General features: G+C 44.5%; 1 protein-coding gene across 10 annotated transcripts in view; it reads right to left on the bottom strand.

The window, feature by feature from the left end:
* EFR3B (EFR3 homolog B) overlaps positions 1-18,405 on the bottom strand; it is a 417,050-nt gene that overhangs the window by 108,013 nt on the left and 290,632 nt on the right. The window contains exon 1 of one of the 10 annotated variants that reach the window (XM_068280089.1): positions 14,926-15,071. The exons of the other annotated variants lie outside the window; for them this stretch is intronic. Within the exon in view, the coding sequence (XP_068136190.1) occupies positions 14,926-14,942 (17 nt within the window). The 5' untranslated portion in view covers positions 14,943-15,071. Of the gene's footprint in view, positions 1-14,925; positions 15,072-18,405 lie in introns of those variants that run through there. 10 annotated transcript variants of the gene reach the window in all.

Genomic DNA, 18,405 nt, shown 5'->3' with positions numbered 1-18,405 from the left:
ACGTATTGTATACTCCCAAAAAGTGCTGCAACGCGTTTCCCAAGTATAACCCGCTTCATCAGGCAATAAACAGGGGTATAAACAGTATGTAGCCAGTGATGCACCAGGCGCCTCTGCTCTCTATCTACTGTTCAACACAGGTGTGAATTGGCCCTTAGGCCAAAAGTGGGCGGAGTGGACCTATCTGCGGGGGCTTATCTGCGGTGATATATGATAAATAGTTCCCATGACTCAGTATCAGCATTATATAAATACAGGAAGGAAGTAGATAAAGAAATAACACAGTTCAAGGATATTTACCATTTAATACAATAAATGATCTACCCTACATCCCTTCTGTAGCCAATATCTAAACACAGCTAGAGATGGTCCAAGAAAAGCTATTAACTCTGGCTTGAATGCAAGTTTAAGAGACTCTGAAGCCAATTTAAATACTTGTTTTTTCTTGCTATTTGCAATAAGCAGTATGTGCAGTACTGAAACGCTGCATTTCAGAACGAGGGCTTTATAACCTCCAAATCCCCGGGGCAAAAATCCATGACTTTCCAGGTTGTGGATTTTGCTGCCCGGGGGAGGCAGAGCTTTGTGCTGTAGCTCTGCCTCCAGTCCAATCAATCTCTGCTGATCTCCGCCTCTCCCCGCCCCTCTCAGTGAAAGAAGACTGAATGGGGCGGAGATCGGCGGAGATTGACTCCAGTAGAGGCAGAGCTACAGCGCAAAGCTCTGCTTCTACCAGGAAACGCTCTCTGATTTTTGCCCCGGGGATCTGGTGGGTATAAAGCCCTCGTTCTGCCTTGGGAATGCAGCGTTTCAGTACTGCACATATTGCTTATTGCAAATAGCAGGAAAAAACAAGTATTTAAATTGGCTTCAGACTCTCTTTAATGCCAAGTGTGTATATTGGAATTGTGTCAAACCAACAGGAAGGGTATTTGGCTCACTTTCCAGCTGCATAACATTTGAATGAAACTTGAATTCAAAGGACAACTATAACGAGAGGGATATGAAGGCTGCCATATTTATTTCCTATTAAAGTGAACCTCCAGACTAAAAATCTACTCAGCAGCACTGAAAAGGCTTGGTGTTTCTTTAACCTGCTGAGCGGTCTGTCCGAGCTCAGCTCGTCCAACACCGCCGGAGGCTGCCGCTCAGGCCCTGCTGGGCCGATTTTAATGAAATAAAAAGCAGCACACGCAGCCGGCACTTTGCCAGCCGCGTGTGCTGCCTGATCGCCGCTTCAGCGCGGCGATCCGCCGCGTGCAGCGGCGAAAGAGGGTCCCCCCAGCCGCCCGAGCCCAGCGTAGCCGGAACAAACAGTTCCGGCCAGCGCTAAGGGCTGGATCGGAGGCGGCTGACGTCAGGACGTCGGCTGACGTCCATGACGTCACTCCGCTCGTCGCCATGGCGACGAGGTAAGCGAAACACGGAAGGCCGCTTATTGCGGCCTTCCGTGTTACTTCTGGCCGCCGGAGGCGATCGGAAGAACGCCTCCGGAGCGCCCTCTAGTGGGCTTTCATGCAGCCAACTTTCAGTTGGCTGCATGGAATAGTTTTTTTTTTATTTAAAAAAAACCCTCCCGCAGCCACCCTGGCGATTTTATCAGAACGCCAGGGTGGTTAACAGTTTCACAGCATCAGTTTGTTTTTCTTACCCAAGCCTCATTTTCAGCTGCACAGAAGAAAAAGGCATTTTTCCCCAGATGCTGTGCAAAGCATGATGGGATTTCTGATGTAGTTGTTCTGCTTCTGCTGTTTTGTTGCAAATTTGTTTTTTCTTTTATTTTGAATTTGTGATTTGAAGCCTAGTGCCTGCAGCTGGGAGGGGTGATCAGGACACAGGCCAGTTGGAACTGTGTCTCATGCTCCCTGTCACCTCCTTTCAACCAAAAATATGGCTGTCCCCATGAAAAAGATGGATGCCCCCATGAAAAAGATGGCTGCCCCATAAAATCACAAACATTTGCCTGTTTTAAAACAGGGTGTGTAAGAGATTATATTACCTATCTATTTTAATTAACATAACGATTGTAACCTAATGACAGTATGTTTAGGCTGAAGTTCCCCTTTAAAGGGGAACTGAAGAGAGAGGTATATGGAGGCTGTCATGTTTATTTCCTTTTAATCAATACCAGTTGCCTGGCAGCCCTGCTGGTCTATTTCTCTGCAGTAGTATCTGAATAGAACCAGAAACAAGCATGCAGCTAGTCTTGTCAGATCTGACTTTAAAGTCTGAACCACTGAAACACCTGATCTGCTGCATGCTTGTTCAGGGGCTATGGCTAATAGTATTAGAGGCAGAGGATCAGCAGGGCTGCCAGGCAACTGGTATTGCTTAAAAGGAAATAAACATGACAGCCTCCATATACCTCTCTCTTCAGTTCCCCTTTAAGCAATACCAGTTGCCTGGCTGTCCTGCTGATCTTCTGTCTTTAATACTTTTATACATAGCCCCTGAACAAGCATGCAGCAGATCAGGGCCTCGATTCACTAAAGGGTGCTAAGTGTTAGCACGCCAGTAAAAAAGGCACTTAGGATGCGAAAACAGCCGCTCCACGTGCTAATATGTGCGCGCAAAGGTTACACCGTTTGTGCGCAAAATAGCCTGAAAAGCTATTTTACACGCGAACGGTGCAACGTTTCGCGCGTAACGGTGCGAGGTTTTGCGAGCACTGGTTTCGGCGCACCAACTTAACGCGCGATCAGTAACAGTTTTGGAGGTGCAAACTACTTAGCACCCTAGTTTGCACGTCCAAAGCTTTTAGGCGTGCTAACTATGTTAGCACCCTTTTGTGAATCAAGCCCCAGGTGTTTCTGGCATTATCAGATCTGACAAGATTAACTGCATGCTTGTTTCTGGTGTTATTCAGAGACTACTGCAGCCAAATAGACCAGCAGGGCTGCCAGGTAACTGGTATTGATTAAAAGGAAATAAATATGGCAGCCTCCGTATACCTCTCACTACAGGGAGTTATATGCATCTTACTGACGATCTCTTAACACCACCCATCACTGTTATCTTGTATAACATTGAAGATGCATTAAAATCCTGACTCCTGACTGCCTCCCCCGCAGTGTTCCCACCTCCAGGGACCAAAGAGGAAAAATCGTGCAATGTTATATTGATTTTTTTGTCACCGGTAAAATAATAAAATACAATTAAGAAGCATTTGTGGTTCAAAGAAAGTTCGCTGACAGCAAAACGGACTAAAAATCAATTTCTGTCACACTGAATGTAATGTTTCTCTCTGCCCACAGCAAGGGGCATTCTTAGTAAAAAAAAAAAAAAAATTCAGAAAATAAAGCATAAAAAATAAAATAAACCTGTGACACTAAAAAAGCAAAAACAAAAGTCACACACTTACCTCAATAGAGGGAAGCCTCTGGATCCTCCAAAGTCTCCCTCCGCCTCGCCATTCCAGCGCTGGGACCCTCCGAAGCCCATGTCTGCGCCGTGATTTTGAACTCTCACTCACAACTGTGATGTGTTTGCCATTTGCCCGAAAGTAGCACTCAAAGACTCTCCAGAGTTCCCCTTAAGTTAAAGTTTTCTTAGCAAGAAAGTGCATCTGTAGAAGGTTTGTCAGGCAAGTGTTTACATTTCCCCTAGGGAGAAAACCTAACGATTTCCCGCCGATATACAGCAGATTCGATCACTGTGATCACTGTGTGACAGAACGATCGATTTCCGTCCGAAATCAATGGTTCCCGTCGATTCCTGTCGATCTGTCCATGCGGAAAATTTTGCTCAATCGCCAGCGGGTCGGGAGTGCGTCGATAGCGGCGTTCGAATGCCAGATGACCGACGCAATACAGCGGCAATACATTACCTGCTCCGGCCAGCGCGAGTCCCCCTGTTCTCTGCTGTCTTCTTCTCCGATGGGCTCAGAGTCCGGCAGGCTTCACTGAACTTCCTGTCCCGGCAGGAAGTTTAAAAAGTAGAGTGCCCTCTGCTGTTTAAGCTTCCCCGGACAGGAAGTGAAGCCAGCCGGTCCGGAACCCAGCGGAGAAGAGGACAGAGGAGACCAGGGGACTCGCGCCGGCCGGATCAGGTAATGTATAAGGGGGGGGGGGGGGGGGCGGCAGCAGCGGCAGCTCCACAGACGGTGATCGGTTTCATGCTGAAATCGATTTACAATCTGTTTGCAGGCAGCCATACGATACCTCTCTGATCAGATTCGATAAGAGAGGGATCTATCTGTTGGTCGATCTGATGGCAAATCGACCAGTGTATGGCCACCTTATGCGGAGTTGTATAACTTCCCCTGTATATAGGGGCAATAAACCCATTACCTCTTCTTGATCCCTATCATAAAACATTAAGGGCTTGATTCACTAACTGGCGCTAAGTGATAGCGCTGGAGTGAACAGCCACTTAGTGCCCCATAAGTAGCTTTGCGGACAGTAATAATCCCACAAAGCTACATCGTGCACAGCCCAGGGCAGTGCGCACGCAAACGGTAATAGTCTGCGGTGCGACGATAACATCGCACCCGCTGTCCTGTAAACGTCGCACCCCATGCGCCGAAAATGGCGCATTGAGTGACCCCAAAACGGCACATCAGTGCACCGCTTCGAGGGCACCTGCTGCGCCATTTTCATCGCATGGGGTGCGACGTTTACAGGGCAGCGGGTGCGACGTTATCGACACACCGCACATTATTCCTGGCTGCGCGCACACTGCCCTGGGCTGTGCGCGATGTATGACAACACAATAAATAGAGAAAAAGCTGCCCACTGTGATTAGGGCTAATGCCATGGACCTGAAACCAATCACTATGCAAGAAAAAGTGTCCATCTAGGCTATCAATAATAATAAACAACCGCCAACACCATAATATGATGAAAAAATAACATATACATTTATTAAGGACTTGTCCCTTTAAAAATTAAAAACAATTAAAACAATGTCGTTCACAGGCTGACAAGTAGTAAACCACAAATTTCACGTTAAAGCAGGTTTACACTGTAAGTGTGGGTAATATTACAATTGCACATGGCATGTGTCTCATATAATACACCTTCCATAATAATGCAAGCTGTGACACAGGCGGACAGTAGACCACCAGCTTGCAGGCCTGGGTAAGATATACTCTCTCTTTATTGATATGCTTGGCGATCAGATGCATTATTATGGAAGGTGTATTGTCACCATAAAAATCAAATTTCAGCAGCAACTGGTCTGAGTGTATTAAGTGATAAAGATGCTAATCCTGCATTTAAAACTTGCAAAACTTTTTCTGCTGTTATGGTTTGTAGTTATCACATACTTTAGGAGCACTGGCCCTAGTGCCAAACAATGCCAAAGAGTTGAATGCTGGGAGTTCTTTTTATCTATAATATATTCCTCCTCTTCCATTTATTTCCCTGCCAAGCTGCTTATCAGAAACACCCTTTAATTACTTGTGTTTACAAGCAAGGCTGAGGTGACTCAGTGATTGGATGAGTAAATACAAAAAAGCCAGTGCATCGGGGCGAGTCTGGCATATAGATGGCTCTGGCACTTTTGATTGGCCTAAGTGGGCATAGTCCCACGAAACGCGTTGCCTGTGCTTAATTATGCATTAAAACTTCCTTAATTAAGTGAGTTTGTCGTCTATGAGGTAAGCCACCTCAACCTTCTTTATTTTATTGATTTTAAAGTGTTTTATATATATTGGGCGCCTCTTTTCCTTTGCTGTACCCTACTCCCCCCACCTATTCAGGAGGGGGCCTTGCGGACCTGTTTTGGGTGCGAAAAGGATTTTTGCTAAGAGAGCGACCGAGTCCAGGACCGCTGGCAGACCTGAGTGGAGTCAGGTGTAATACACTCCACATGCCTGAAGTGGTCGGTTGCCTCTAGCGCAACCCACCTTTGTGAGTACCCTTGTTTCAGAAGTACTTTTGATACTCAATACTTGTGACATACTGCACTATTTGGGATCACGTCTGTATTTGTCTTTTTCTTCCAGTACTGTACGACCATGTGATAAATGCCAGAATGTAAATCAAGGAGAGGAAATAATTTACAATGGGCAAACACTAACTAAATAATTATTGCAAAAATTAAGCACTTTTTTTCATTACGTTATTTTCACTGCAGTTCCTCTTTAAGTTTGAAAATTGCACGCTGTATACCAGCCTTTATACAACGATGATTACAATCAGGTATTATTACAGACATTGTAGGACATACCATATATACTCGCATATCAGCCGACCCACATATAAGCCGAGATACCCACTTTTCCCTCAGAAACCAGGAAAAAGTGATTGACTGACTTAAAAGCCCCCTCCCCAGGATAGGCCCCTGTATTGTAGTCAGATGTGCCCCCAGTTCAAGTCAGCACCCCATAGCCAGATGTGCCCCAAAGATGATACAGCTTAGTCTCAAGATGCCACTAAATGGTGTAATAGATATGAGACGCAGCGATTGCAACACAGGAAGAATCCCGGATCACTGCACCGCTGACACCTTACTTACATGCTCTGGTCCACAAGCCAGGGGAAACAGGTAGTATTGAGCAGTGCACTCTGCACACCATGTTGCAGGGGATGGGGGCACGGACAGAGCAGGGAGGCAGCTGGAAAGAGCAGGATCACTAGTGCACGACCCTTACACTCCTCCACCAGTAACAAAACCTGCTCCATCATCCGTTCTGCTCCACTGACTCACGTATAAGCTGAGGGGGGTAACTTTTCAGCACATTTGTTGTGCTGAAAAAATAGGCTTATACGCGAGTATATAAGGTAGTGTCCCCTTAGTTCTAGACTTGTGACTTTCTAAAAAGCTGCAATGTTCCACCACTCCTTGGAGTAAGATGACTTTTTCAGCAATATTCTGTAATCTGACTGAATCAGGCTCTGATCGAGGTCGGGTGGTTTGGAAAATAATTTGGAACTTTCGGTAAACAATAACATTTTGCCTGAGGTTTTTTGAGTCAAACGGAAAATATCCAAAAATCCACAAATACCTAATAACTTCATACAAGATATTACTGACATACACAAATATCATCCTCAAGTATCGCCTAATTGCTTAACCATTTAATGACAATCGCACGTATTAAAACGTCATGCTTTAGCTGTTAACGGCAACCTGACGTTTTAATACGTCGCGCCTTCCCGCCGCCGCTCTGCACGTGTACACGCCGCTACCGCCGCTGTTTCTGTCGGGATCCCATGTTAAGTGATTGGGGAAGAGGACCGAGCGGTCCTCTAGCCAATCGCAATGCCTGGAGTGAATGGATGTGACCACGAATAGCGGCCACGTCCATTCACAAAAACAGGAAACTGTGTCAGTTTAACAAAATGTAAAAAAAAAAAAAAAAAAAGTGATCACTCCCTATAACGGGAGAGTGTTCGCTAGCACCAACTTGTGGCCAAAAAGTATATTACACATACAGGCACATACATACCATGTACATACACAATACTAATAAAATTACTAAATTACACTTCCAACCCCCCCCCCCCTAAAAAAAAGAGAACACTTGTAAAAAAAATTAGCTTAAAATAAATACCTAAATAAATAGTTGCCTTAGGGACTCAGGGTTTTAATCTATATTTTATTTATTTTAATTGTGGCCAGGACAAAAAAAACAACAGAAAAATAACACCAATATATTTCAAAATAATATATTGTCGCCATACATTGTGATAGGGACATAATTTAAACAGTTTAATAATCGGGACAACTGGGAAAATAAAATGTGTTGGTTTTATCCACAGGAGAATGTTCAATTTTAAAACTATAATGGCTGAAAACTGAGAAATAATGATTTTTTTCCATTATTTTTGTATTTTTCCCATTAAAACGCATTTAGAATAAAAAAATTCTAACCACAGAAAGCCTAATTGGTGGTGAAAAAAAACGAGGTATAGCTCATTTTCTTGTGATAAGTTGCAATAAAGTTATTAGGGAATAAAAGGGAGGAGCAATCACAGGTGAAAATTGCTCTGGTCTGTTAGGGTAAAAACCCTTGGGGGTGAACTGGTTAAAGACGCCCTGTAGTGACACATATAAGAATGCATAAATTATTTAGGATACTCATTTTTACAGTAATTTTCCTGGTTTCAGCATCAGAAATAACCCGACATATCAGATCCGTGCAGTGGTGTAACTGAGGAGCTTGGGGCTCCAGTGCAGGCAGGGCCGGATTTCTGGCAAGGCCAAATAGGCCATGGCCTAGGGCACCAGAAATTTAGGGGCGGCTCAGTGAGAGGCAGTAAAGCTGTTCTATACAGCCATCCCTATCTACAAGGACAGCTTTAACCTTTGAACACTCTGTCCTGTACTTGTGTCATCCCTGCAAGTCCTGTAAGCTCTATCCTGCAGGTACACATTAGCCTAAAGGTGGCCACACACCATACAATTTTTAAAATATCTGTTCAATTTAAGAATTGCAATCAATTTTTCTGACGGATTGTAACATTTCAAAAATATGACCAATGTACCACACACCTATGTTCAATTTTTCCCCCAATTATGATAAAAATAATTAGAAACTCTGAGAAAATTGCTAGGATGTGTATATTAATAAATTGGCAATCTACCACACATCATACAATCTTCCGAAAGATTGAAGAAAAATATCTGGCATTCCGAATCAATAAAAACGGGAAATCCGATCGGATTTTTCAGTCGAATGAAAAAAAAGCTTTCGTTTTTTTTCGAGAGATCCGATCATTTTTATCGAATTGCCGTAAAATCGGATCATTTTATTGTATCGTGTGTGGCCACCTTAACTCAGATGGAGACACAATGGGTCCATCATTAACGAGATGACAAACATAACATAAAAGTTCTTAAGGAAAACATAATTTATAATCTATACGCATATTACTGAAATAGTTATTGTCTGTGACATCCAATGATGGAAAGTAAGTAGAATTCTCATTGGGGCACAAAGAAATAACAACCATACAGACGGTATAGTTGGCCTAGGGCGGTAAAAAGTACAAATCCGGCCCTGAGTGCAGGTTTTACATGGAGCCTCCAAACCTACGAAGGACGGCATGATAACCTTTATGGAAAAAGATTCCTTACGTACAAATCATGTAAATCCTAAAAAATCGATACGTTTGGTTTTACTTTGCATGGAAGGGTTAAGCCTCAGTGATTACTGTATGTGAAGAGCTCCTGCAGTCTATTCACAGCTTCTGATGATAAGAAAGAATTAGACACTTTGATTTCGCTAAACAAACACAGAGCAGTGAATTTCTTCACCAGATATCTGTGGAATAAAGACTTTTTAGTGTGTTCTTTGGGAGAGTTTGGGTCTGCTTTTAGGTTTTTTTTTTTTTTTAAGGTATTAGGTGTTAGAGTTGGGCCGAACGGTTCGCCGGCGAACGGTTCCAGGCGAACTTTGGGGGTTCGCGTTCGCCTGCATCAGGCGAACTTTTGCGGAAGTTCGATTCGCCCCATAAAGCTGTATTGAGCAAAAATTTTCGCCTCCATTTTACTGTCAGCAGACATGTTATTGTGAAACACACTGCTTTCAGTGCTAAAGACCCCACCCACCCTCCCAGCTAGGTCCTTTTATACCATTTGACTCAGTTGTCTGCCTACACTAATTAGTTATGGGACAGCTGCTACACACTATGCTAGGGAGATTTTAATTGGCCTCCCTCCTCCCTCCTCCCTCCTACCGGAGGGTCTCTTCTGCCAGGGAATTATACTATTTTAAAAACCAGTATACATCATACCATAGCCGGGAATCGAACCCAGATCTCACTGTGTGGTGGGCACGTCACCCTAAGCACTGTACCACTACAGAAGTAAGTGAAGCTTGCCTAAAATTTAACATTTATGCTCAACGCAATAGAACCATTAGGTTGCTTAAAGGAGAACTGTAGTGAGAGGTATATGGAGGCTGCCATATTGATTTCCTTTTAAGCTATACCAGTTGCCTGGCAGCCCTGCTGATCTATTTGGCTGCAGTAGTGTGAATCACACCAGAAACAAGCATGCAGCTAATCTTGTCAGATCTTACAAAAATGTCAAACACCAGATCATACCATAGCTGGGAATCGAACCCAGATCTCACTGTGTGGTGGGCACGTCACCCTAAGCACTGTACCACTACAGAAGTAAGTGAAGCTTGCCTAAAATTTAACATTTATGCTCAACGCAATAGAACCATTAGGTTGCTTAAAGGAGAACTGTAGTGAGAGGTATATGGAGGCTGCCATATTGATTTCCTTTTAAGCTATACCAGTTGCCTGGCAGCCCTGCTGATCTATTTGGCTGCAGTAGTGTGAATCACACTAGAAACAAGCATGCAGCTAATCTTGTCAGATCTTACAAAAATGTCAAACACCAGATCATACCATAGCTGGGAATCGAACCCAGATCTCACTGTGTGGTGGGCACGTCACCCTAAGCACTGTACCACTACAGAAGTAAGTGAAGCTTGCCTAAAATTTAACATTTATGCTCAACGCAATAGAACCATTAGGTTGCTTAAAGGAGAACTGTAGTGAGAGGTATATGGAGGCTGCCATATTGATTTCCTTTTAAGCTATACCAGTTGCCTGGCAGCCCTGCTGATCTATTTGGCTGCAGTAATAATAATCCAAACATTTGTATAGCGCTTTTCTCCTGTCAGACTCAAAGCGCTCAAGAGCTGCAGCCACAGGGACGCGCTCAAGAGGCCACCCTGCAGTGTTAGGGAGTCTTGCCTTGAACTCCTTACTGAATAGGTACTTGACCTAGCCAGGATTCAAACCCTGGTCTCCCATGTCAAAGGCAGAGCCCTTAACCAGTACACTATCCAGCCACTGTAGTGTGAATCACACCAGAAACAAGCATGCAGCTAATCTTGTCAGATCTTACAAAAATGTCAAACACCAGATCTGCTGCATGCTTGTTCAGGGTCTAGGGCTAAAAGTATTGGAGGCAGAGGATCTGCAGGATAGCCAGGTAACTGGTATTGCTTAACCACTTGCCGACCGCACGCTTATACCGTGCGTCGGCAAAGTGGCAGCTGCAGGACCAGCGACGCAGTATTGCGTCGCCAGCTGCAGGCTGATTAATCAGGAAGCAGCTGCTCGTGCGAGCGGCTGCTTCCTGTCAATTCATGGCGGGGGGCTCCGTGAATAGCCTGCGGGCCGCCGATGGCGGCTCGCAGGCTAAATGTAAACACAAGCGGAAATAATCCGCTTTGTTTACATTGTACGGCGCTGCTGCGCAGCAGCGCCGTAAGGCAGATCGGTGATCCCCGGCCAATCAGCGGCCGGGGATCGCCGCCATGTGACAGGAGACAGCCTGTCACTGGCTGCACAGGACGGATAGCGTCCTGTGCAGCCCGGATCTCCAGGGGGGGCCAGGTAGGAGAGGAAGGGGGAGGATTTTGCCGCGGAGGGGGGCTTTGAGGTGCCCCCCCCCGCAACACCCGGCAGGCAGGAGCGATCAGACCCCCCCAGCACATCATCCCCCTAGTGGGCTGCAGAGCCCACCCAGCACAGATCAGCTAAGACAGCGCTGGTCCTTAAGGGGGGGTAAAGGGTGGGTCTTCAAGTGGTTAAAAGGAAATCAATATGGTAGCCTCCATATACCTTTCACTACAGTTCTCCTTTAAGCAACCTAATGGTTCTATTGCATTGAGCATAAATGTTAAATTTTAGGCAAGCTTCACTTACTTCTGTAGTGGTACAGTGCTTAGGGTGACGTGCCCACCACACAGTGAGATCTGGGTTCGATTCCCAGCTATGGTATGATCTGGTGTTTGACATTTTTGTAAGATCTGACAAGATTAGCTGCATGCTTGTTTCTGGTGTGATTCACACTACTGCAGCCAAATAGATCAGCAGGGCTGCCAGGCAACTGGTATAGCTTAAAAGGAAATCAATATGGCAGCCTCCATATACCTCTCACTACAGTTCTCCTTTAAGCAACTTAATGGTTCTATTGCATTGAGCATAAATGTTAAATTTTAGGCAAGCTTTACTTACTTCTGTAGTGGTACAGTGCTTAGGGTGACGTGCCCACCACACAGTGAGATCTGGGTTCGATTCCCAGCTATGGTATGATGTATACTCATGTATGTATCCCCAGCTATGGTATGATGTATACTCATGTATGTATTCCCAGCTATGGTATGATGTATACTGGTTTTTAAAATAGTATAATTCCCTGGCAGAAGAGACCCTCCTCCCTCCGGTAGGAGGGAGGAGGGGAGGTAAAATCTCCCTAGCAGAGTGTGTAGCAGCTGTCCCATAACTAATTAGTGTAGGTAGGCAAATGGTATAAAGGACCTTGCTTGGAGGAGGGAGGGTGGGTCCTCCAGCAGTGATGTGTATTTCACTCAATTAGGTGTTGCTCCAGGTATTAGAGCTTTTGAAACATGTTTTCTATCATTTTTCCAGCTGATAGAATGTTTTAAAACTTTGAAAGTTCGCCTCCCCATTGAAGTCTATTGCGGTTCGCGAACTTTTTCGCGAACCGAACCTTTTGCGAAAGTTCGCGAACAGGGTTCGCGAACCTAAAATCGGAGGTTCGGCCCAACTCTATTAGGTGTTATAGATTGTAAGATAATCTATACTGTCTATATAGAATCTATTGGAGAATAAACGATAAGAGTCCAGCCAGGAGGCTCCAGATAAATATATAACCAGAGAGAAAACCCACAAAAATGTGCTAAGCTGTTAAGAGTTTTATAGATCAGAAATAGGACTGCAGATTAACTCTAGGATCAGCAGATCCAGCGATGAGTTAGCGGAACGTTATGGATCAATAATGGTTCACTTAAAGGGCTGCAATGTTCAAAGCGGACCTGAACTCAGAACTTCCTCTTTGCTATATTAGATACACAAGTGCATATCAAACTTTAAAGAAATACATTTCTTTGTTACAGCTGATACAAATCCTAAAATAAATCTCCAGTGTTTCTAATATGATTTATTGTATTTATAAAGCGCCAACATATTACGCAGCACTGGGCAATAAACATATACAAGGATGACAGGCATAACAAGGTTATACAACATAGAACAAAGTTATACAAGGCAAACGGTACAAGATACATGATCATGCGATTATGGGCTGGTTTGGTAGGCCCAGTAATACAAGTACAGGCTGTCATAGGAAAGGAGCACACAATCCTGTAGACCCCAGGTTCTCATTGTGTGGCACGCGTACCCCAGGGGGTACTTCTGATGTTTCCAGGGGGTACTCAGGCTTGATATAATTAACCAAGAATAAAAATCTTATTTAAACACCAAATTAGTATTTTAGCTAATTAAAAGCAATAGTAAATGCTTGGAAATTGTTTGGAGCCAATTATCATGTACTATGATTAAATATATATTTGACAAGGGGTACTTGTGATAATGTTTACTATGCTAGGGGGTACATGGTTAAGTATAGGGTTTTAAAAGGGGTACATACCAATAAAATGTTGAGAAACACTGCTGTAGACTACACTAGGGAAGGGAGGACCCTGCCAGAGGCTTACAATCTACTTGCAATCTACAGTACTGTAACATGTAACAACAAAATATGTTAATATTGTACATTTTGTACATGAAGACAACTTTGGCTATCATTCATAAAGCATTTCTGCATGCGGAAATGCTTAAAACAGCTGACTTTACCGAACACTCGGCAAAGTCAGCATTCATAAAGGCTCTTTCCGCATGGAAAAATGACACTACCGAGCAGAGTGATAAATCCCCGCCTTGTGCGGTGATTATCGGAACAAATGTAGCAAAATGTTAATTCATGAAGATCACCGCAAGCGGTGTGAGGTCGGGAAGTACCGCTCCCTCTGATGTGGTGATAACAATGTAAGTGAATGGACACACAAAGACCTCCCAGGCAGCTGCAGCAGAGCGGAATACGGAGAAATGTATCAACTCGGCAGCTTCCGTGTCTCCGCAAGCCTACCGCCTGTCTACCGCCAGCTTAGCTCGGGGAATCTCCGCACTGCTACCGCACATGGATACATTTTTATGAATGCCCACCCAGAAGTCTAAAAATCCGCCAGCGGTGTTTTCCCGCACTGATTCTCTTTACCGACAGCCTGTTCATGAATGATAGCCTTTGTGTCTTTGAAACATCATAACTCAAGTCGATTGTAAGTAAGGGACTTTTTGTAGTGTATTTGGCATAACTTTCCAGGAGCACATCCATCTGGCGTTGCCATAGGCAATCGTCTAGACTTCCTATGTTTAACCACTTCGCATCCAGTCCCCCTTATGGACCAGAGCAATCTTGACAGTTTAGCTATGTCCCTACTTAATCAGCAATAACTTTATTCCTACTAATGACACCTAAATGAAATATATATTGTTTTTTTTTTCAAGATAAACTAGACTATCATTGTATGGCATTTTTTTCCTCAAACAATTTTGTTTTCTATGCATTTTAATGAAAAAAAGGAAAGGTTTGAACCACGGTCTCCTGTGTCAGAAGCAGAGCTCTTAAAGGACAATTGAAGTGAGCGGTATATGGAGGCTGCCATATTTTTTTCCTATTAAGTAATACCAGTTGCCTGGCTATCCTGCTGATCCTCTGCCTTAATACTTTTTGCCATAGCCCCTGAACAAGCATGCAGCAGATCAGGTGTTTCTGACATTATTGTCAGATCTGACAAGATTAGATGTATGCTTGTTTCTGGTGTAATTCAGACACTACTGCAGCAAATGGATCAGCAGGGCTGCCAGGCAACCGGTATTGCTTAAAAAGGAACTAAATATGGCAACCTCCACATACCTCTCACTTCAGTTGCCCTTTAACCAGTACACTATCCAGTTAACTAGATAATGAAGAATGAAAACAAAGTGTTATGTGGGACTATGTGCTGAGCAGTAGGTGCATATACACAAGCAGATGTGAACATCATAAGCAGTCTGGTGACACCACCAGGGATTGTACCGGGTGGACTACGGGAAGCATTGATGGTAAATGGAAGAACTGGAGATGTATAAGCAGTAGTAAGGCCTCTACCTGCACAAGCACGTCATCTTCCAGCAATGTAGGTCGGACCTCACAGAGGGAACGATGCGGGATCTAATCAACCTTCAGCAGCACAGCAGCAGCGTCCGTAGGGTACGAGGCCGGCCGACACAGAGAAGCCTGAATCCAGACCAGCTATTTCCTGCTGCGTTCTGTTCCAGCAGCGAACAGATGTGTCCCCCGAACGTAGGATTCCGTCCCTAATCCCGCATCTCAGAGCATTATCAGCGCAAATGGAGGGCACAGCTGACACGCTGGCACGGGCCAAGGGATGGCATTTATTAAGTAGAAAGCATTAAAGCTCTGGAGAGGGGGATATAGAACATGGGATAACATCCCTTTCACTGAATGGGCATTATGGGGGACGCAGGGAAATGGCTGATCCCTGAAATTCCAACGCACAAACCTTTTTAAGGATTAACCACATAACCGGCGGGGGTGCTTATCACACCGGCAATAGCGGAAAACTGTGCAGCAGAGGAGCGCAATTCACACTTTTTTTTTTTGCATTCTCATTACAAACATATTGAAGCCCAGAAGTACCTCTGCAGAATGAGAGGAGTACCGCTGAGCTGTGCCATCAGAGCTAACACCTGCTTCCTGCAGGTGCAAAGTTACTCTATACGCTGTGTGTGGGAAACACCCGACCAGCAGCTGGAGAGCTGTTCTGACTCATTAGGCAATGCAGCCTGAGAAAAGTTATGTGCTAATTGGCAGGTCTGCAGAATTTCACATGCAAAAGTATCTGCCAGTGTGGCAGCAGAGCTTTCTTCATATAGGTTAACTCTCCTGTCGGTTTGCTAAAAATCCGCGAGGGGGCAGCAAATCAGTTTAAAAAAAATTAAAAAAAAAATTATTTTTCATGTAGCGAGACAAGGTCTCGCTACATGATAGCCGCTGCTCAGCGGCATCCCCCCTGCCCCTCCGATCGCCTCCGGGATCTCCTGGAGGGCTTCCCCCGTCGCCATGGCGACGGGCGGGATGACGTCACCGACGTCATGACGTCAAAGGGGACTCCGATCCACCCCACAGCGCTGCCTGGCACTGAGTGGCCAGGCAGCGCACAGGGCCTGGGGGGGCGGCCACGGCGCGACGAATAGCGGCGGATCGGGGGGTAGCGGCGGCGATCGCATTGCACACGCAGCTAGCAAAGTGCTAGCTGCGTGTAGCAAAAAAAAAATTATGCAAATCGGCCCAGCGGGGCCTGTGCGGTGCCTTCCGGCGGCATAGCCCGTGCTCAGCACGGGCTTACCGCCAGGGAGGTTAAAGCTAGTAATTCCCTCAAACAACCAAAACAACACTGCTATGTTGATTGGTCCTATCCTGTAGACAGCAGTATGGACAGTGTGTGTGTGTGTGTATGTCGCGATCACTCGAAAACCCCTTGACCGATTTGAACGAAACTTGGTATACAGATCCCTTACTACCTTGGATAATATGTTCTGGGGGTCTTGTAGCCCCCTGCTCACGTGGGTGAAGCTACAAACAGCAAATCAGATTTCACCCATTCATGTCAATGGCAAAAATGTAAAAGGCTGCTATTCTCACAGAACTCAAGCCAGAGTCCCCACACATGACACAGTTGGTCACTTGGTGACTGAGGTTAAAGATCCAGGAAAAGTGTGCGGAGCATAAAACAGCCAATCACATTTCAGCCATCACTTGCTACAGTCGGTCATTGTGTGATTGGGGTCCAAATTCACTAAAGGGGTGAAGCCACAAACAGCCAATCAGATTTCATTGGTGGATAAACTGCTTCCAATCACACATTTTTGATGCCAGAAACCTGAAAGCTCACAAACTTGGTCATTGAGTGACTGTGTGTTCAGTTTACAAAAAGTAAAAAAAAAATGTTGCTGGGAAAATATAAACTGCAACCATTCTTACACCATTAATGGTAGGGATCTCAAACTTTGCACAGTTGGTCACTCGGTGAATGAGATTAAGATTTTGGAAGGTGGGTGGAGCCTACAACAGCCAATGAAAATTCACCTTTTGATTTTCAAAGGGAATATTTAAGCTGCTACCATTCTTATACTGTTAATAGCAGATGCCTCAAACCTGGTACAGTTGGTTACTGGGTGACTAGGGTTCAAATTCAGAAAGGGGCGGAGCCACAAACAGCCAATCAGATTTATTTTTCAATAGGAATATACAAAGTATTGATACCAAGGACCCCAAAGCTAAAAAAAACTTGATAACTGAGTGACTGTATGTCAAGGTTAGAAAAAGTGGGCGGAGCCAACAAACTTGACACAATTGGCCACTGGGTGACTGGGATGAATATTCAGAAATGTGGGTGGAGCCTACAACAGCCACTCTAAATTCACCAATTGATTTTCAAGGGGAATATTTACATTGCTACCATTCTTACACTGTTAATGGCAGAGGCCTCAAACCTGATACAGTCAGTCATTGGGTGACTAGGTTACACATTCACTAAAGGGGTGGAGCCACAAACAGACAATCAGATTTGTTAGATTGATTTCAGCCATTTTGTTATTGGCAGGGTTCTGAAACTTGACACAGTTGGCCATTGAGTGATTGAGACTAATATTCAGGAAAGTGGGTGGAGCCTACAGCAGCCAATCAAAATTCACCTTTTGTTATTCAAGGGGAATATTTACATTGCTGCCATTCATACACTCTTAATGGCAGAGGCCTTAAATCTGGTACAGTCAATCACTGGGAGACTGGGGTTTAAATTCTGAAAAGGGAGCGGGCCAAAAACAGACAATTAGATTTGTTTAATTTCAATGGTAAAATGCAACTTATTGATGCCAAAGACCCCACAGCTCATGAACTTGGTCATTGAGTGACTGTATGTCAAGGTTAGAAAAAGTGGGAGGAGACAAAAACAACTAACTTTTTGCATGGGAAAATATAAACTGTAGCTATTCTTACACTGTTAATGGCATGGTTCTCAAACTTGACACAGTTGGTCACTGGGTGACTGGGATTAATATTCGGAAAAGTAGGTGGAGCCTACAAGAGCCAATCAAAATTCACTTATTGATTTTCAAGGGGAATATTTAAACTGCTGCCATTCTTATAAAGGTTAATGGCAGAGGCCTCAAACCTGCTACAGTCGGTCGATAAGTGACTGGGGTGCAAATTCACTAAAGGGGCGGAGCCACAAAGCCAGATTTCTTAACTGGATAAACTGCTTCCATCAGCACAATTTTGATGCCAGGAACCCGAAAGCTCACAAACTTGGTCTTTGAGTAGTGACTCAAGGTTACAAAAAGTGGGTGGAGTCAAAAACATTTTTTTTTTGGGGGGGGGGGGATTGTAAACTGCAGCACTTCTTCACTGTTAATGGCAGGGTTCTCAAACTTTTCACAGATGGTTACTGGGTGACTGGGATTAATAGAAAAGAGGGTGGAGCCTACAAATGCCAATCAAAAATCACATATTGCTTTTCAAGGAGAACATTAAAATTGCTCCCATTCTTGCACTGTTAATGGCACA

This window comes from Hyperolius riggenbachi, chromosome 4 (assembly GCF_040937935.1).
Source record: "Hyperolius riggenbachi isolate aHypRig1 chromosome 4, aHypRig1.pri, whole genome shotgun sequence".
In the NCBI taxonomy this organism is placed as follows: Eukaryota; Metazoa; Chordata; class Amphibia; order Anura; family Hyperoliidae; genus Hyperolius; species Hyperolius riggenbachi.
Note: the sequence above shows the minus strand (reverse complement) of the source record. Positions and strands in the feature narration are given on the sequence as shown.